The following is an 18,692-nucleotide window of genomic DNA, read 5'->3' as shown; positions in this document are numbered from 1 at the left end:
TGTGAAATTTATATGGAGCAGCCTGAAGTGGTTGGCAGTTTAATCTATCTAATGACATCAACTCGACCAGATTTGAGTTTTGTTGTTAGTAAATTGTCACAGTACCTTTCTGAACCGAAACAACAACATTGGGTTGCAGCTAAGTATGTGTTAAGATACTTAAAACGCACTGTGGACCAGGAATTGTGTTACAGGAAACAAGAAAATCTTGCACTTTTGGCTTATTCTGATGCAGACTGGGCAGCTGACCAGAATGACCGGCGCAGTGTGACTGGTTACTGCTTTACTTTGTCTGAGAGTGGCCTGTTATTTCCTGGAGGTCAAAGAAACAGCCCACAGTAGCTTTATCCACAAAATTACTCTTCGATACTGTCCTACAGATAGAATGGTGGCAGACATTTTTACGAAACCTATGACTAATATAAGAATGAATAAATTAGTACCTTTTCTATTTGGTGTATGAAGATGTGGTATTGTAAACGGAATTTATATTATATATGGATTTGATGCACTGTGATGTACCCTAGTCAATTAAGGAACAAGTGGGGGTGTTGTGATGTTGATCTGTTTGTCCTCAGTTGACCTACTTTTGGGTGTGGGCGGGGCTACACACCTGTGCCCAATTTTCAATAAGTGGCTGCAGCTCATTCACAAAAATCTTAGCATGCAGGCCAAAAGTAATGTCGGCTGTGTGATGATTTTCCTCCGTTTTAAAGGCTACTCCAGCTCTTACACAAGGCATGGCTGCGTCAACACCACATTGTAGCTATTTATTTCACTGTTCCCACATTATATATATTTATTTCATGTCGTTGGGCGGATTTGAATGCAGGAGTGGATTCCTTTTGTTGTGTAACACACTTTGTATTACAATCAGTTTGTATGAGAAGTTCCACACAAACAAAGTCTGATTGATTGATTTCCACAGGCCAAAAACTGACTGCTCATCCAGGTTATGTCGACCTGCTGCTACTGTTCTTCTTTGCAATTATCTGTATGTTTCTGCATCATGATACCTGCTCTGTGCGATACATTATAACTAATGTGTTTATTTTAACCCACTGAAACAGCTTGAAAGGACCAGTTCATATACAGCAGTTTTCCACGTGCCAGAAAGGGGAAAACTGCATGTCTGAAATGTCATTAATGCATCAGAATGACTTGATTTCATTCATTATGGTTCTGTTGCAAAGATCGTAGCTTTGAGGATAACTGCAAAAGAGATATTTTCTTTCTGTTAAATAAATAAATCCCACCCATAAAACACGTTAATTGCAGCCTATTTTCAAACTATAAACCAGGATATCACACAAACAGCATGAACATCATCAATTATTGCCTTTATTCAATAAATATCCTGCCTGATGAACAGTAAACATTTATCTAGAGGCGATTTTTCAGCTACAAGAAACATTAAAAATTCCCGAACACATCCCTCTGCTGTTGCCACAGATATTACCTGCTGTGTATTTGCACATTCTGACTTTATGATCCACATTAAAGCAGCTGTAAATGTTTCTGAACTGGGAATGAAAAATGCGCGCTCCCGCGGGCGTGTCCGCCTCTGACCTGCCGTTGCCACAGTAACGGTTTGTTTCGCTCCATCTTAACTGCGGTCTGTAATAGAAGACTTCGAAACTGAAACACTTGGTGGGTTTCAGCCGCACGAAGCAAGGTATGTGTCCGAAACTACTCTTGTATTTTTTGCTGTCATGTTTTTTTTTTCTGGCCAGCGTTTTAACTTTAGTGAAGAGCAACGCTGTGCTTGATGTCAGTCTGTAGTTTCACAGTAGTTAGCTAGTTGGGCAACAGCTAAATGAACCTTGGGGCTAATGCTAGATACGTTACTTGTGTGTACTGATGAGGGTTAATCTCATAACAGGTACAATTCCTTCTGACATTTCCTATATATACACTGTTGTTCAGAAGTTTGGGGACACCCAGACATTTTTATGTTTTCCATGAAAACTCACACTTTATTCATGTGCTAACATAACTGCACAAGGGTTTTCTAATCATTAATTAGCCTTTCAACACCATTAGCTAACACAATGTAGCATTAGAACACAGGAGTGATGGTTGCTGGAAATGTTCCTCTGTACCTCTATGGAGATATTCCATTAAAAATCAGCTGTTTCCAGATAGAATAGTCATTTACCACATTAACAATGTCTAGACTGGATTTCTGATTCATTAAATGTTATCTTCATTGAAAAAAATGCTTTTCTTTCAAAAATAAGGATATTTCTAAGTGAAACCAAACTTTTGAACAGTGGTGGATCTTTCGCCAGTTTAGAGTCTTGCTTGTATGCATTTTCCTTTGGTTTTTGCATGTTTTAATTTCTCTTTAACCAAGCCAAGATGCACTTTTTATTTATTTGTTTACCATTTCCTTGTTTCAGTTCCTCCTTCCTGTACTGACTGACTGGAGAAGATGTCTGTCCTGAACCTCAGTGCTCAGCAGGGCAGTAAACCCAATCTAATGAATATTGAGCTCATGCTGAATAACTCGGAGCTCTTCAGAGCACAGTGCAAGAGGCTGGTCGAAGAAACTGACAAAGCTTGCAAACGCATGCAAGACGATGACAATAAGCGACTCGGTAAGTTAAAAAGCAGCTGCTTTGTGTTTCACACAGAAAGGCAACTGCAAAGATTGCTGAGAATGTTTTCTCTTCTGCTGCTCAGATCAGCGGATCAGAGACATACAGTTTTTGAAGAAGGAGCTGGAGTTTAAGCTGGAGGAGATTACTTTGGAGATTGATGTCCTTCTAGCATTACAGAGCAGAGTGGTGAATGCCCTGGAGGCGACCAAAGAGCCTCGGAGAGTCACTGTTCTCTGTCTGGAGGAGCGGTGAGACTCTTTAACAATCTGAAGGAAAACACTTCTGAAACTTTCCTTGTTCTCACTTCTCTTCTATCATAAAAATGACAGCTGTCATTAGTTTGCAGTAACGCTACACCTTAAATTTAAACTTTTTAAACCAAAATAAGAGAGTGAAGCTCTTTGAATTGAGAAATTAAATGTCAGATTCATCTTCACATTCTTCTAATTTATATCCTGTTCAATAATCCTTTTTATTCCAGATGGTACTACTGTCTGACTGTACAATAGATATTGGAATTGCTCAGAACTAGAGAACTAAATCTCAGTAATAACAATAACAATGTAATTGTTTGTAATTGTCTGTTATGAGTTTATCATCATGAAGTTACCAAAAAGTAATCCAAAACTATAGATATATGCTCCCACTGAAGCTAATATGAGGATTCAGCATTCTGAGTCCACCAAATTATCTTCAAAATGCATTTTTGTATGCAGGCAACATAAACACTGTTTTGTGTTTGTTGTATAGAAACAAATGTTCCAAATATTTAGGAAATGCAAATGCAGATGAGCAGATGAGTGATGGTTATCTTGTTCTGTGTCTTTCAGAACAAAACGTTTCCCTTCTGAGAAGCTGCATGACGATGTGGACAGAGAGCTGCTGAAGGAGAGGGAGCTTATTGAGGGAGTGGCTTCTCTTCTGCATCGTGTAGTAGAGCAGATCACTGAGCAGATACGGTAGGAAAGAGACCATGTATGAGTATAAACACACTATAAAGGGATCAGAAAAGAGTTTGCCACTTGTCAGTAAATCAATATAAAATCTGTTGTTTTGTATTCCAGACTAAACCGGTCTGCCAAGTACCGTTTAGAGAAAGATCTGAAGGAGAAATTTGAGGCCCAGTGCATCGACAACTCCTGTGTATTAATGACCACCCATTCTGTCAACAACCTGCAGAAGTCCAAAAACACAAACGCTGTTCTGCCGAGGTGAACTACCACGTTCTTGTTTCCTCAATAAATAAAGGAAATTAATATAGTATCTGAAAAGTCTTTTCAAAATTATACTTTTTTGAAATATTTGAAATCATTTTCAGTGCATATGTAAAAGAGGGCTCGGACATTTCACTTAAAGACATCTGCATAGCTCTAGGAAGTCAAGAAATGTACAAAAAGAAATGCTGTTAGTTCCCGGTTTTCATAGGTTGTTAAACATCTCTCAGTTTGGCAGTGACTCCAGAGTTCTGGGAGAACATCTCAGACATAAACATTGCAAAGGCGGAGCACCAGAAGGCCAACTCTCTGTCTCTGAAGGCCCTGGTGGAGTCTGTCCTGGAGCAGACGGCTGCTGACATGCAGAAGCAGGTCCAGGCTACGACAGCAGCCTTTCAGCTCAACATCCAGGAAGTCAAGAATGCCAAGAGCCAGATGGAGGATAAACTGCCGAAGGTAGGACAGTGTATGATATTCTGTATATTTGGCAGACCGAGTGAGCAGAAACAAAATCAGAAATGTTAAGCCATCTATTATCTACACACCACTTAATCCTCATTAGGGTTGTGGGGGGCTGGAGTCTATTCCAGCTGACTTAGGGTGAAGGCAGGGGACACCCTGGACAGGTCACCAGTCTATCACAGGGCTACATATAGAGACAAACACTCACACTCACATTCACACCTACGGACAATTTACAATTATCATCAGCATGTTTTTGAACTGTGGGAGGAAGCCGGAGTACTCAGAGAAAACCCACACATGTACAGGGAGAACATGCAAACTCCATGCAGAAAGATCTCAGGCCGGGACGTGAACTGGGGATCTTCTAGCTGCAAGGCAACATCGCTAACCACTAAGACACTGTGCAGCCCAGAAATGTAAATGTTACAGCTAATCATGAATCCTTTCCTTCGGGACAGATACATGGATGACTGACTCTTTTCTTGTTCAAAGTCAGATGACTATGGGGTGGATATTAATGCTGCCTCAACAGAACATTTCCACTTTGTAAAGAGACATTGTACTTTAAGGTTTAGCATAAAATGTTACTCTGTTGCACCAGCATCATGAATACACAAGATACAATTTTCCTGCCCCTGATGCCCTTACAACATGCATAAAATGTTGATTGAGAGGAGAGTAAATCTGACCTCTTGGGGAAATTTGCTTTACACACAGTAGTCCAACACATATACGTACAATACACCCCACAAACACAGGGCAACATCTATATCTCCCACACCATCACCACAAGAGAGACACAATGACATCTGGAGTCAGAGTTTATTTAAAAAACAAATGGCAGATGGGACAAAGGACAATCTATTATTTGAAATATGAAAAGTGCAATTTTAAGAGTTTTACTATAAAAGGCTTAGAGTAGTGAGGGCAAAGTCAGGAGTGGAATCTCAGGGACATTTATACTAATGGTACTGTACTATTTAGTTTTTGTCTGTTTTGATTTTGTTGTCTAACAACTGGTTGAATCACAAACTATTTAGTCTGTGGCTTCACTTCAGTGGCAGAAAGCCCACATTTTGCAGTTTTGTCTACAAGATAATGGTAAATGCTAAAATGTAGAGTACCAGTAGCACAAGTTGGAAGAAGAAATAAAGTCAGCTAAGTAGTGTCTAACCAAAAGAGTCCCCTAACATCAGCTAGTGTAAGCTACAGGTCACACCAGACCAGGTACGGCTGTAAAAGCAAAATGCCTGAGAGTATTCAGTTGACCATGGATGCATTTTATGGCTAATAAATTCAGCTTGTAATGTGTAACAGGAAGATTGTCTCACCTGAAAGAGTGACACATTCTCTCATTAGCACGTCAGAACTCACATGTGAGTGCTGACGGACAGTAGAGGACATAGAAGTAATCTGTGTGAGGTAGAGTTTTTAGGACTTCAGCATGTTAATTATGTGGAACTACAAAATGTTATAACCAAATGACAAAAAAAAACATACCCTTCTTTATTCCTAAAAATGAGAAAAGCTAACAAACAAGTGAGGATGTAATACCAAATATGAATAAAAATATTGCAGTCTTTGAATTCATTTACAAGGTTGCCATCAAAGTAATATGAAAGGATAACTCAAGCCCAGATGTTCATCGTGTTAATATGTCAAGCATTTCTTCTCCATATGTTGTCCCAACTTAGATTCCCATTGACTTTTAATGTTAATTGTATTTAATTGATGTAGCAACAGCCTGATATAATGTTTCTACAGCTCTACTGTGTAAATCACCCTGGTGTGACACCTCTGTTCCCTCTAGATTCTGTCTGAGATTAGCAGCCAGCAGAGGATCAGAGAGGACCTCCAAGTGGCCATCACAGAGAATGAGCAATGTCTGAGTTTGGCTCAGGCCCGGCTGGCATTGCGCTGCCAGAGGCCTGGCAAAGAACAATGCTACGATCCAGCACAGTCCCAGCTCCTCGCTGAGGTCCAGCAGCTCACTGCTAACATCGACAGGTATGGCCAGACACTCTTACCGCTCACGTGAAGGGACAATGAAAGGAATATGTTTCAAATTTTTTTATTCTTTTGTGCTGTTCACGCTGCTGGTTTTAACCAAGGAATACGCAATACGAATATAACAAATGTAAAGAATTCAAACACTATACCAGCAGTTTTACAATGTCAGAAATTCAATGCATGTGAGGAAGTAAATGTAATGGCATGATGGAGGTTTTCAGACAGGAGAAAACTTCATTATTGACACAGAAATGCTTAGAAAGAGTCTCTCCCACATTGTTATGGTCTGGTTTTGAAGGATGTGTGTGTTTCTGTTTTCAATCAAGGTTCTTCCCTTATTGTCTGATGTATTATTAAAAGATATTCATGTTCAGGTAGTTGTTATCTGGCGTCTCTGTGCTCTCAGGCTTTGTGGTGAGGTGGTCCAGTCTGAGGAGGAGCAGAGAGCTCTGGTCTACTGCCAGCTGCAGCTGCAGGAACACATCGATGTCAAGACCAACACTCTCTACATTGATGAGGTCATCTGCTGTCAGCACAGGGAGCCCATCATCATACGCAACTTCTGAGCAGTCAGCAGCACTAAGTCTACATGTACGCAGTATTTATTTTAAAACGCAGTCATATAAAATTTACTTTGAAAAATCTAGCTGTGTTTCTTTCTCATATGATCTAAACATGATTTCACTTTGTTTTTTCTTGAGTTTACTGGAAAGCCGTTGGTATAAGAGAGATGTAACTTTGTTTCTGTGTTGCCGTGTGAGTTTGTCTGACCTTGTCATGATGGGCATGCATTTACCATTTAGTAAAACCAAGCTTCTTAATGTGAACCAGAATTAAAGAGAGATGAGTCAATTTTGAAATGTTTGCTCACCCAAATTAAAATAATAAAGAACAAATTTGCCTGCTTTTCTGGTCTAATAGAAAGGCAGGCAAACTCATTATGAGCTGACAGAAAAGCTTTAATTTCTCCTCCTCTGAGGAAAAGTTGTTGGTCAGATTAATTAAGCAATATGGAACATTATAGAAGATTTTAAAAAACAGGAAAAAGCACAGTAGTGATTGAAGAGACTGACTGGCAGACAGTCTTTCTTTGAGGAACTTGCTTAATTTGTTCAATCCATCTCAACAAGGCAATCAAACCTCCTAAAGAATAAGTCAGTACTGGATCATATTTCATACTGGAGGTTCAAGCAGGTTTGTTTGGTAAAATAAAAATTTGAAGTCTGAATCTGTTTTTGAGACTTTAATATGCTGCAGTTTCAAGGAGGAAATGATCAGCCACAGTGCCGACTATGTTTTTCTCTGATGATACGTCTTCCAGCATACATAGAAAACACTGTATGGATATGTTAACACATAAACACAAGCTTTAATAACATGGGGTTTTTTTAGATAAAAAAAATCTAAAACATGAAAGAATATCTGAGATTCAGACAGGTCTTTGTCTATTTTAATTTGTAAGGATGGGTGTTGTGTTAATTATGCCAAACAAACAAAACATAGGTCAGTGTCCATTGAGGGCTGCTAACAAACTATGCAAGCCATAAAACTGTGACAAACTAAGTGTCCAAGAAGATTCAACATGGCAGAGAGGACAGCAGTGTGAGCACACAGTAACGACAAATCAGCAAGGCAAACATTATATTCTCATGAGAACAGAACTCAGCATGTTGTTACATGTACATCCCATCACACGCTTCTTCATCTGGAGTTTTTCAGAAAAGACCATCCACCCAACGCACTTTATTGTGACAAGAAAACTGACTATTCTGCTGCTTTACAGTTTAGTAGCTGTGCTTTTAGTTAACAGATTGTACCTTGCAAAGATATCAGGAGTGTCAAGTTTACTTTCTAAACTAGTATTTTCTTTGTGGAAGCACAAATTCATACAAGAACCAAAACTAAATGTGAATAAAACTAAATGTAAACACTCAGACAAACATGAGAAAGTGTCCCAAAGGTCTGTAGCAGCTCAAATTCCATTCCAACAGCCCAAATGCTCTCTAATATGAATCAAAACCCTCTGAGGCAGCTTATCCATCCTGACCAGTTGTCTCTCTCTATTTCAAGAGGATGTGAATTTGGCACTTTGCCTAAAAACACACAGAGAGCAGATGGGAAACCAGTTACTTTAGGAAGTCTCTAACAATGTGTAAATAAATATTGAACAAAGTGTGATTTAGGAATGTTACCTCATGCCAGCGCAGAGTGATGAGGGGCAGGGCCAGATGACAGTGTGGGCAGGTGCTGATCTGGTGAGGGTCAGCTGCATTATCCCAGCGAGCTTCACTGAGTCTGTCTGACAGACGTGCCTGAAAGGTGCTGCTTAGCTGAGCAGTGGCTCCCTGCCCCCAAACATCACCTTCATCCTCATCATCCTCACTGTCCTCCTCATCATCCAACCTGGTGGCTCCAGCACACTTCAGCTGGAAACAGAAAAAAAGTATTACCCTGATGACTAGAGTAGAAGAGGAGTAGCAGAAACAGAAGAAATAAGAAAGAACAGAGTCTTTCTCTTAAGTATATGGTTTATTTCATAAGATGCTCCACTGCTTCATTTAGTAGCGTCACAGCCTTGATCTGGTAGGACCCTTCGTTTATGGTGTTTAAGGTCAGCAAACCTATGCAGTCAATTCACTGCTTGTTTTCATTTGTGCAACTTTTACAGTAGCATAGCATTTGAAGCTGCAGTGGCTACATTCACCAAATGTTACAACAGCTTGCATTAAGGAAAGCAATAGTCAAGGTAATTCCACTTCCTTTACTCTTAAGCTCTTATCTTGGTCAAAATGAAGGCTAACCATACAGGATGCAGCTTGTTTTCAAAACACCTTAAACTATCCAGATCTTACTTAATTTAGGTTAGGAATAATGTATGTACCTGTAGAATGTATCTCACCCTAAAATGCTGGCAGTAGAGAAATCTTTTTATGACTTTGTAGGGGAGATAGTCTGTAATCTGACAGTATCAGAGCTATGCTGGTGGTATACTGTATGGCCTAGAAATAGGTAAATATATGTACTTATTGTCTCATTATTTTACTCACAGAAGTCAAACAGTAGCTGTTGAGCTGAATCTCAGGACATGGGACTAAATACTACACTTCCCAGAATGCATTGGTAGCAGCAAAGCGGTACCTGACACCTGATCAGTCATCACTGATTTAGAGCACCTGGGAAGGACTGGGGGAAGCTCACGCATTCAGTCAAACAATCTTCTGAGGAGAACGACACAAGGAAAGAACAAAGTAGATCCAAGTCCACTCATGGATTCAGTCCAAAGACGCCAATGGTTGGCGAAATGTTTATCTGCTTTCTTGGTGTTCTGAAATGTTTCTTAATATCGTCAAGTGTATGTTAACTGCTGTGTGACTGGTTAATGAAAGCTGCAGCATTTACTTCATTGATTTTATGTCAAATGAGTTTGAATTAAGATGTTTCATTTTGAGTTTAAGTAAAGTAAAAACATAGAAAATATATATGTTCTATTAAATGTTAAAACTTTACTAAACTTTACTAAAATGTTGGTTATTCTTTATTTGCTTTAAAACGTTTTAAGTGATTGATTCATTTAAATGGTTAAGTGGGTAGTATGTCAACTTTTTGGTTCTGTGTTTGATGGTGTGAACTTGTTTCTCTGTCTTTAAAGGTTTACAACCTATTGCAATATCATGACCGATCAACTAAAAGGAAAATAAAAGTTTGAGTTGGAAATTTGAATTGAGTTGTCCTCGCGTCCTTTGGAGGGAAAGAGAGGTGGACTTGACAGTAGCCTCCTTGCACAGTTGGCAAACCAGGCAAATGTTTGCCTCCTGCTATAGTTTCAAATTTGGGTCACACAGAGTAACAACAAATATAATTGGAAAGATTGATTGGTGCAGTTTATTTTGCTAGGTTCTAAATTATGAAATGATCAGGACTTTGTGACTTATTCAACTGAGAAGCAGTTGAGAAAATTACTGAAAAAAAATCAGTCAAGATATCACTTTGCATAATTTAGATCTATTTACATAAATGCTGTCATTCTGGTATGTACTAATGTGAATCATGTATGTATCAAGCAAAATTAGAAACTCCAGTTATGCTCTTGCTTGTGACAGATTTATTGCACATGCATTGACATATCTAGATATTAATATATCTATGCAGTGACTAATTAATGAAAAAATCAAACAAGATGCAGAGCTGTATGACAGGTTGTTGCACTGATTCAAATTTATTTCTAAACAAGATAATTTTTCTTGCTGACATTTTGTCGCACAGATGAGCAACTAGCATTGTTGGAAAGGTCACGTCATGCCTTCACTGCAATAAACATTTAAAGATCAATTCAACTAAAGAGATGTGAATTTAGATGCAAAGTACATCTGAAAGCCTCTAAAGGTTAAGAATACACAGCATAATCAAGAGTGCGGAAGAACATTTGAAGATGTATCAGAATTTTGATTTACCATCTCAAAATTACTAAATAATGTAGAAAACACTTTGTTAAAGAAATGAAAATATATTTATTACATTAAATCCAGTACTGCCACTAACTCAGCCTTTCGAGATCTCATATTTATGAGATATTTTCACACAATTACAAGATCACAACTCAATTCTTAAGGACACCAATATTTGTTATTAAAAAAAACCCACGCTGCACCTTTTAACCAGTGTTTATCATGAAGAACTGAGCCCATAACATGCATGAAAAATGCTTGAAAATACCTGATGTTCTTCTAGATCCTCAGCTGGAAACGATCCCATACATCTGCTGCAGCTCACTGTTTCTATTTCTGCTGTTGAGAGAGGGACAGCAAGAATTAAACAGTGGGAGAAGAAGCATTCTGGAGGTTGACTGATCTTTTTGTGTGAATGCAGCATTCCCTTACTTGTACTGGGAGCGCTGCTGTTAGTCAGAGGAGGACTTGAGTTGTTGTCGGTGGCTGAGCAGGTCATCTCGTGCTCAGGTTGGTCCCTCAGTTTGACGTAGCGGCCGCAGTCCCTGCAGAGCTCGGTGCGACTCCCACAGGCCAGACAGTGCTGGTCCAGCTCCTTCCACGCTAACTCCAGCTCACAGAACACACAGCTCTGCAGACGCTCCTCACACTCATCAGCCTGGGACCAGAGCAGAGCAGACCATAGATCACTGGTCTGGGGCACAGAGTGGATTCACATTTGACTGCAAATCTGTCTAATGTAATATCAGATAGTGTTCGGGTAGGAGCAGAGGTGGGTAGAGTAGCCAAAAATTGTACTCAGGTAAGAGTAACGTTACTTCAAAGTAATATCACTCAAGTCGAAGTAAAAAGTAGTCATCCAAAAAATCACTCAAGTAAGAGTAAAAAAAGTTTTTGGTAAAAAGACTACTCAAGTACTGAGTAACTGTTTGATTGTAATGTCTGATTTATTTTTTTAGAAATGATGTGATCAGACAGACAAAAATGTAAAATAATGTGCAAATTCTGATATTTCCAAATAATAAAATAAAAAATAGCAAAAATAAACAACATCTTTACAAAATGACAAGTTATGGCACAAGAAATACAAATTTCCAAATCTGTTTTTCACAGCTTAAAGTTTTTGAAACAAATACCTGTAGTAAGGTAACGTTTGTATGTTTGAACAGTGCAAACTACTTCCAGTGACAAGATATACTGTATTTCACTTCCCTCCAAATGACACAGGCTCAGTAAATAGAAAATAATAGTACAACTCGGGCTGGACCCGAATATTCGGTCGATGAATTCTGCAACTCCCCCCCCCCACCTGAGAGACTTTTAATACATTTAGTATTTCTATAGATTTTAAAATTCAAAGTGTTTTATTTATAGTATTGAAGAGCAAGTTTTTTAGAGTATATACTAACCTTTAATGTTAATCTGGTTAATAACCTGCCTTATCTATCTGTCTGTCTGTCTGTCTGTCTGTCTGTCTGTCTGTCTGTCTGTCTGTCTGTCTGTCTGTCTGTCTGTCTGTCTGTCTGTCTGTCTGTCTGTCTGTCTGTCTATCTATCTATCTATCTATCTATCTATCTATCTATCTATCTATCTATCTATCTATCTATCTATCTATCTATCTATCTATCTATCTATCTATCTATCTATCTATCTATCAGTGCCCACAAACACTGAATTCTAGATTTTTCCTAATGCAGGCTTTCATTAAACTGATCATGTAACTATGAGATCAGACTTTTTTCCTCTTTACGTGGTCAAAGGCTTTTTCTTGTATTACTGTTTAACATTGTAGTTCATGCCTTTTTTTTAACCAGTGACACTGAAGAGACACATGTCATTATTGTCTGTTTGTTGTCACTATAAAAACCCTCTGATCTCTGCATGACAGGTGAAGTAGAGACAGATTCACACTTCCTCTTAAAATGTGACTAAATATAAGACGAAAGAGCAACAGATTCTATTAGAAGAGGGACATATCTGGCAGCACATGTGACTGCATGTGACAAACTGCGGGACACATAATTAAAATATGCATGAAAATGACAAAAACATCACAGAATCATTAAACATCTCTGAATATGACAAATCACATATTCACAGTTTTTTCTGCTTTTTGCCATTCTCTTGTTCTCTCTTGTTCTCTCCTCTTATTCATTTTTGTCCTGTTTAATAATTTTAATTTAGTTTAAAAAAAAACAACAACTTTAAAACTGTAAAACCTAAATATGGAAAAATTAATGAGCAAAAATTATACTATGTATGAAATAAAAATACAATAAGAATAAAAAATAAAACTGATGATGTATTTTTGCAACAGAAGGTTTTATTCCCACCTCATTTTCAGTTACACCTTTGATGCTTTGGCAGTTTTGTTCCCCTTACATTCATGCCAATAGAATGCATTTTTAAAAGAGACAGTTTGTGTTGCTTTGAAGCTGTATAACACGAGACCGTTTGTCAGTATCAACAGTCCTGGGCAGCAGCAGTGGACTCACCTCATGGTCTGCTAGCTGACAACGCTCCATCTTCTTGCTACATTTGGTGCATCTCACCTGCAAACAAACAGAGCAGTGAACTTACAGAGAACACACAATCACGTGGCGTGTGTCTGTATCTGTGTTACTTCTGTTGTAAGGCAAACATTTGTTGTGTTGGAACCTGCCTCCCTTTTGGGGGCAAAGAGCAAGTTCCCATAACTTAGTATGAAGACAGTTTATTCTAAACTTTCAGGAAAATAACCAGTGCAATGTTCTGTGATGTAATGCAAACATGACTGTGTGTGTTGTGCGTACCAGAGAGTGTTGCTCCTCCTTGTGTTCGGCCAGCTGGTCTCTGGGAACGGCTTCATTACAGTCAGGACAGAGACACAGGAAACGGCTGCAGTGTGTTTCATGCAGAGCGAAGTTGGCCTCTGCAACCTCCTTGTGACTGTAAGAGAGAAGAAAAAGGGTCATCATCTGTCTTTTTCATTTAGGAAACATTTGTCAAAATGGTGAAAATCAGAGCTGCACAGGGGTTTGGTGGTTAGCACTGCTGCCTCACAGCTAGAAGATCCCCAGTTCGTGTCCCGGTCTGAGACTGGTATCTTTCTGCATGGAGTTTGCATGTTCTATCTGCGCATGTGCAGGTTTTCTCCTGGTACTCCAGCTTCCTCCCACAGCCCAAAGACATGCTGAGATTAATTGGTGATTCTAAATTGACTGTAGGTGTGAATGTGTAGAAAGCTGCACAACTGTGGATATTGTCATACTAGATACTACACATATATACAGCATATTTCAGGGTGTATCTTTTGGGAAGCAGGGCAGTGTGTTTTGATAGTTTTACTGCCCTTAATCTTCCAAATCTAAATAAATTGCTATATTGTGCCTTGTGCGTCTAACTAGCCAACAGCATTGGCATGTCAGTTTTCAAAAACACTCTGCTTCACTTTAACCTGCATCACAATAGAAAGCTTCATAAAGCTATAGGTGTGTTTTTTTTTAAGCTGACCTTGTTTGCAATTCATATTTAGACATTTATTTAGCTTCTCTGTATTCAAATTTTTTTTTAAAAAGCTGCAATATTCATTCTTTGATGTTTCACATAAATGCAGATACTGTGTGTTTCATCTGTAACGTAAATATTATGGTTAAGTTTTAACATTTTAAATAAATTCTAAAATCCTAGTTATTAATGATGAAACATGTTGGACTAACTCAGTTCTGCAATTAAAATATTAGAGGGAAAGTGTCTTTTTGAGTCATATGGAGGGATGCCAGCGTTGCAGAAATATTAATAAAACATTTCATTTACCTGATTGACTAACTAATTTTACAGTAAAAAATGTATTTGTGTCCACATTAACAAATAAGTCTATGTGTAACTAAACTAAATGACAATAAATTTTTTAAAAAATTAAGAATTTTGAGATAAAATATTCATTAATCAATAGATGGTTTCAGTGGAAGAATTATGCACAAAAAACATTAAACTGTCAATGAATACATCATTTAAAAATAAACAAAGTAAAGAATACACTTGGGTATTTTTTACTAAAAACCAAATCCATCATATCACATGTCAACAGTGGCTCAGACCAGGAAGCTGTTGTATTTAGCAGCATTTCCTGGAATTCCATCTGAGCCACTGATCAGAAACACACCTTTTAACACCTACCAGTGAGTCTCTGCCAAACATCTTTCTGTCTGAACTTAACAGGAGCTCCATGGAGAAAGTTAAAGTCAACTGTTTGTTTTCCTCCAATTGTCTGTTAAACTCTAGTTAGATCAATCCGCCCCGTTTACAACAAGCCTGAGCTGAATATGGAGAGAAAGAGGATTTAAACTGACTTTGTGCCCTCATGTACTGTACTCTAAGTTCCTCTGAGTCAGCATTAATATTTTCTCCTACAAAACACTACAAACAATTAAAAACAATTTACACCTTCATGTTTCCTTCAATCAGACATTCAGATCCAACACTAGGACTTCCAGTTCCACACAAATACCATCTTTTATAATGAGTCAAACAGGTCTTCAGCCCATTGCTGGCTGCACTCAGGTCTTTGTGATACAATTCCCATTTAAATAATACTGACAATTATTTTGTTACATTTTTCTGCGCCGAACTGTGACTCCAAACCATCCACATCAATTTACGACCTGCATTCTGCATATTTACTTGCCAATGATCAAATCAAAGTTAAACAAACAGACTTTCAGTGTATTTGGTGCGTCCTCCTCCAACCAGACCCTCATGAAGTTAACTCTCACCACTGGCCGCAGATGCGTGTTGCCTCCTTGCTGTCCATGGAGAGAAATATTTTTACAAAATGATCCACTGAGAGGAGAAGATTAATCTGAAATGTCTCGACTTCTTCGATTCGGTTCAGCAAAATAGAAAGTGAAATCATGAGTTCCATCACATGTCGTTGTTCTGCGCTGCTGCCACAGGGGGGCGCAGCAGAGGATTTCCGGAATTCTTACTGTGGGTCTGACTGTAAACATCACAAATAGATTTTCATGAACTGTTACATTACTTCTAAGTTGTACAGAGAGGTGTCTTTAATATGCAGCCTTCCATCACTGATATAAGAATTGAAAAACTACAGACAAAAGAAGAAACTGTCCACATGAATCTACATATGAATTAATATGTCTCATTTTATTGTGTTCAGTAGTTGTAGTGCACCATAGTGTCACTGATACTCGGGAGTTGGGCACCAGACAGGTCCGTGTACGGATCTGGTAATTGGATTTTCCGTTCTGAAACGGGTATTGAAAAACAAAAAACGAGTGGTTATTTGATTTTCGTTTTAAAATACAAAAATTAAAATTGAAATACAAGGTGTTTTTCCTTTTCATGATCAAAAAGGGATATACAATTTTTTTTAAAAATGCTTTGATTTTCGTTCTATATTTAGAATAACAAGAAAGTAAAATGGGCTGCATAGTGGCATAGTGGTTAGCACTTTCGCCTTGCAGCAAGAAGGTCCCTGGTTCGCGTCCTGGCTTTCCCGGGATCTTTCTGCATGGAGTTTGCATGTTCTCCCTGTGCATGCGTGGGTTTTCTCCGGGTACTCCGGCTTCCTCCCACAGTCCAAAAATATGCTGAGGTTAATTGATTATTCTAAACTGCCCGTAGGTGTGAATGTGAGAGTGATTGTTTGTCTCTGTATGTAGCCCTGTGACAGACTGGCGACCTGTCTAGGGTGTCCCCTGCCTTCACCCGAGTCAGCTGGGATAGACTCCAGCTCCTCTAATGAGGATTAAGAGGTGTATAGATAATGGATGGAAGAAAGTAAAATCAGTAAGAGACAGAAACGAAAAAAGGTCCGTTTTTTCATTTTCTGAGACCGGAAGTGGTCATCAGCAAGTGTGGAGCCAAACAGAGTACGGTGCATAGACTGTACATAAATTTTTTTTTCGTTTTCATGGTCAAAATGAGAGATCAGGTGGCCAATCTTAAAATAAATCAATATAGATTTTTTTAAATAGAGTGTGTTGTTTTGCGAAGCCAGGGGGCGGGACTACTTGATTGACAGTCCGGTCTGGAATGATTGACAGGTCCTATGGAGGAGGCAGCAGAGACTCTGTTCTCCTCGTTTGGATTAATTCTGATATAAGTGTTGGTTTATTTATCGGTGCAGCAGCACAGCATTTTCCACAGACAGTTTTCCTGGCCGCTGGCTTGTTTTAACCAGTTTTCTACCTTCGGCTGATTCTACTAGCAGACACTGAAAGGACTCTAATAGTTCAGTAAGTAAATGTTTATTTTCGTATCGGTGCCGCTTTTAATGCACTTTATATGCAGCTTTAGTGTCAGATGTAATGTGTGCCATGCACTCCAGATGTTGGTGGAGTTTATTTCAGTGTGTGTTGACCAGAGAAGAAAGTTAGCATAGTAAATATTAGGTTTAATGTTAGCGATGCTAACCGAGCTAGCTGCTCAGTCGTAGCCTGATTAAAGCTAACGTAGCATCAAGCTAATGTGCTGAGTTTCATGTAAGCAGCTGAAGTGTGTTGTGTTCCTGTAATGTGGTTCATTAAGTTCATGGCTGGTTGACATTAATGTAACGTTCAGGAAACTTAAATGTGATTAAAACAGTAACGTTAATGTTCTAGTTGTCAGTAATCAGCTTTAATTTGACACTAAAATAGACTGATAGTTTTAAATGACATCAGTTTCATTGATTTGTTGAAAATTGTCTCATTTGTTGTTGTGATGTTGCTGCTGATTCATTAAAAGCAGATGATCTGTGTTGAAGATAGGTTTAGTTCTAGTATCAGAAGTACAAGAAGGAAAATGGAAGTTTAGTTCTGCTACATCAAAGATTTCAGGATTAAAATAACTAAATGAGTCTTTATGCCTCAAACTTTATTTTTACAATAAAGAAATAATGAAATAATCACAGATAATAAAAATATAAATAGCAGAGAAAACCTGAGAGAATAATTTCCTGAAAAGTCTGTGAAGGAAGGAAAATCAGCTTTTTATCCTGAAAGATCAGAATCAGCTCCAACATCTGCATCTGACAGCATCAAGTCTATGGAGTCACAGGAGTGCCACAATAAAATATAAATAAATAAATAAGGAAATAAATGTGGAAATATAAAGAGAAATAAATAAATAAATAAATGTGGAAATATAAAGAGAAATAAATAAATGTGGAAATAAATGTGGAAATATAAAGAGAAATAAATAAATGTGGAAATATAAAGAGAAATAAATAAATGAATGAATAAATGTGGAAATATAAAGAGAAATAAATAAATGTGGAAATATAAAGAGAAATAAATAAATGAATGAATAAATGTGGAAATATAAAGAGAAATAAATAAATGTGGAAATATAAAGAGAAATAAATAAATAAATGTAGAAATATAGAGAAATAAATAAACGAATAAATAAATAAATGAATGTGGAAATATAAAGAGAAATAAATAAATAAATATAAAGAGAAACAAATAAATACATTTGGAAATAAATATAAAAAAGAAAAGGGGAAAAGCAAAGACAAAATTTTCGTTTTTATTTATTTTTTTATTTATTTCTCTTTATTTATTTATTTATTTCTCTTTATATTTCCACATTTATTTATTTATTTATCTTTATATTTCCACATTTATTTATTTATTTCTCTTTATATTTCCACATTCATTTATTTATTTATCTTTATACTTCCACATTTATTTATTTCTCTTTATATTTCCACATTTATTTCCACATTTATTTATTTATTTATCTTCATATTTCCACATTTATTTATTTATTTTTTATTGTGGCACTCCTGTGACTCCATACAGGTCAACCAGAAAGACAAGAAAAAAGAAAATGACTTCTTTCTGATCACATCTGTTCCGCTGCTTACAGTCTGCTGCTGCTCACATTCTTCACATTTATAGTCCACTTTTAAAAGTTCACCAGACAGGTGCTCTGCTTTGGAGTGTGACGATGCTGTCGGTGATGTGGAG

General features: G+C 37.7%; 2 protein-coding genes across 3 annotated transcripts; one reads left to right on the top strand and one right to left on the bottom strand.

The window, feature by feature from the left end:
- Positions 1-1,565: 1,565 nt before the first annotated feature.
- On the top strand, positions 1,566-6,938 carry tekt1 (tektin 1). The gene is made up of 8 exons (XM_023261393.3): positions 1,566-1,675; positions 2,403-2,600; positions 2,686-2,851; positions 3,434-3,562; positions 3,668-3,814; positions 4,048-4,273; positions 6,093-6,289; positions 6,699-6,938. Exons 2-8 carry the CDS (start codon positions 2,435-2,437, stop codon positions 6,856-6,858), a joined length of 1,191 nt encoding a protein of 396 aa, XP_023117161.2. The 5' UTR covers positions 1,566-1,675; positions 2,403-2,434; the 3' UTR covers positions 6,859-6,938.
- Positions 6,939-7,520: 582 nt separating this feature from the next.
- Positions 7,521-15,638, bottom strand: xaf1 (XIAP associated factor 1). 2 transcript variants are annotated; one of them, XM_023261391.3, is made up of 7 exons: positions 15,492-15,638; positions 13,530-13,665; positions 13,233-13,289; positions 11,170-11,395; positions 11,006-11,076; positions 8,485-8,718; positions 7,521-8,385 (listed from the first exon to the last, which is right to left on the bottom strand). In XM_023261391.3, the coding sequence occupies exons 1-7, from the start codon at positions 15,629-15,631 to the stop codon at positions 8,353-8,355; spliced, it is 897 nt and encodes a 298-aa protein (XP_023117159.3). In that variant the 5' UTR covers positions 15,632-15,638; the 3' UTR covers positions 7,521-8,352. The 2 variants fall into 2 exon arrangements, with proteins under 2 accessions (XP_023117159.3, XP_023117160.3); XM_023261392.3 differs by having other exon boundaries at positions 11,006-11,073.
- Between the last annotated feature and the right edge of the window lie 3,054 nt (positions 15,639-18,692).

This window comes from Amphiprion ocellaris, chromosome 7, assembly GCF_022539595.1.
Source record: "Amphiprion ocellaris isolate individual 3 ecotype Okinawa chromosome 7, ASM2253959v1, whole genome shotgun sequence".
Taxonomy (NCBI): domain Eukaryota; kingdom Metazoa; phylum Chordata; class Actinopteri; family Pomacentridae; genus Amphiprion; species Amphiprion ocellaris.
The sequence above is the reverse complement of the archived record's forward strand: the minus strand, read 5'-3'. Positions and strand labels throughout refer to the sequence as shown.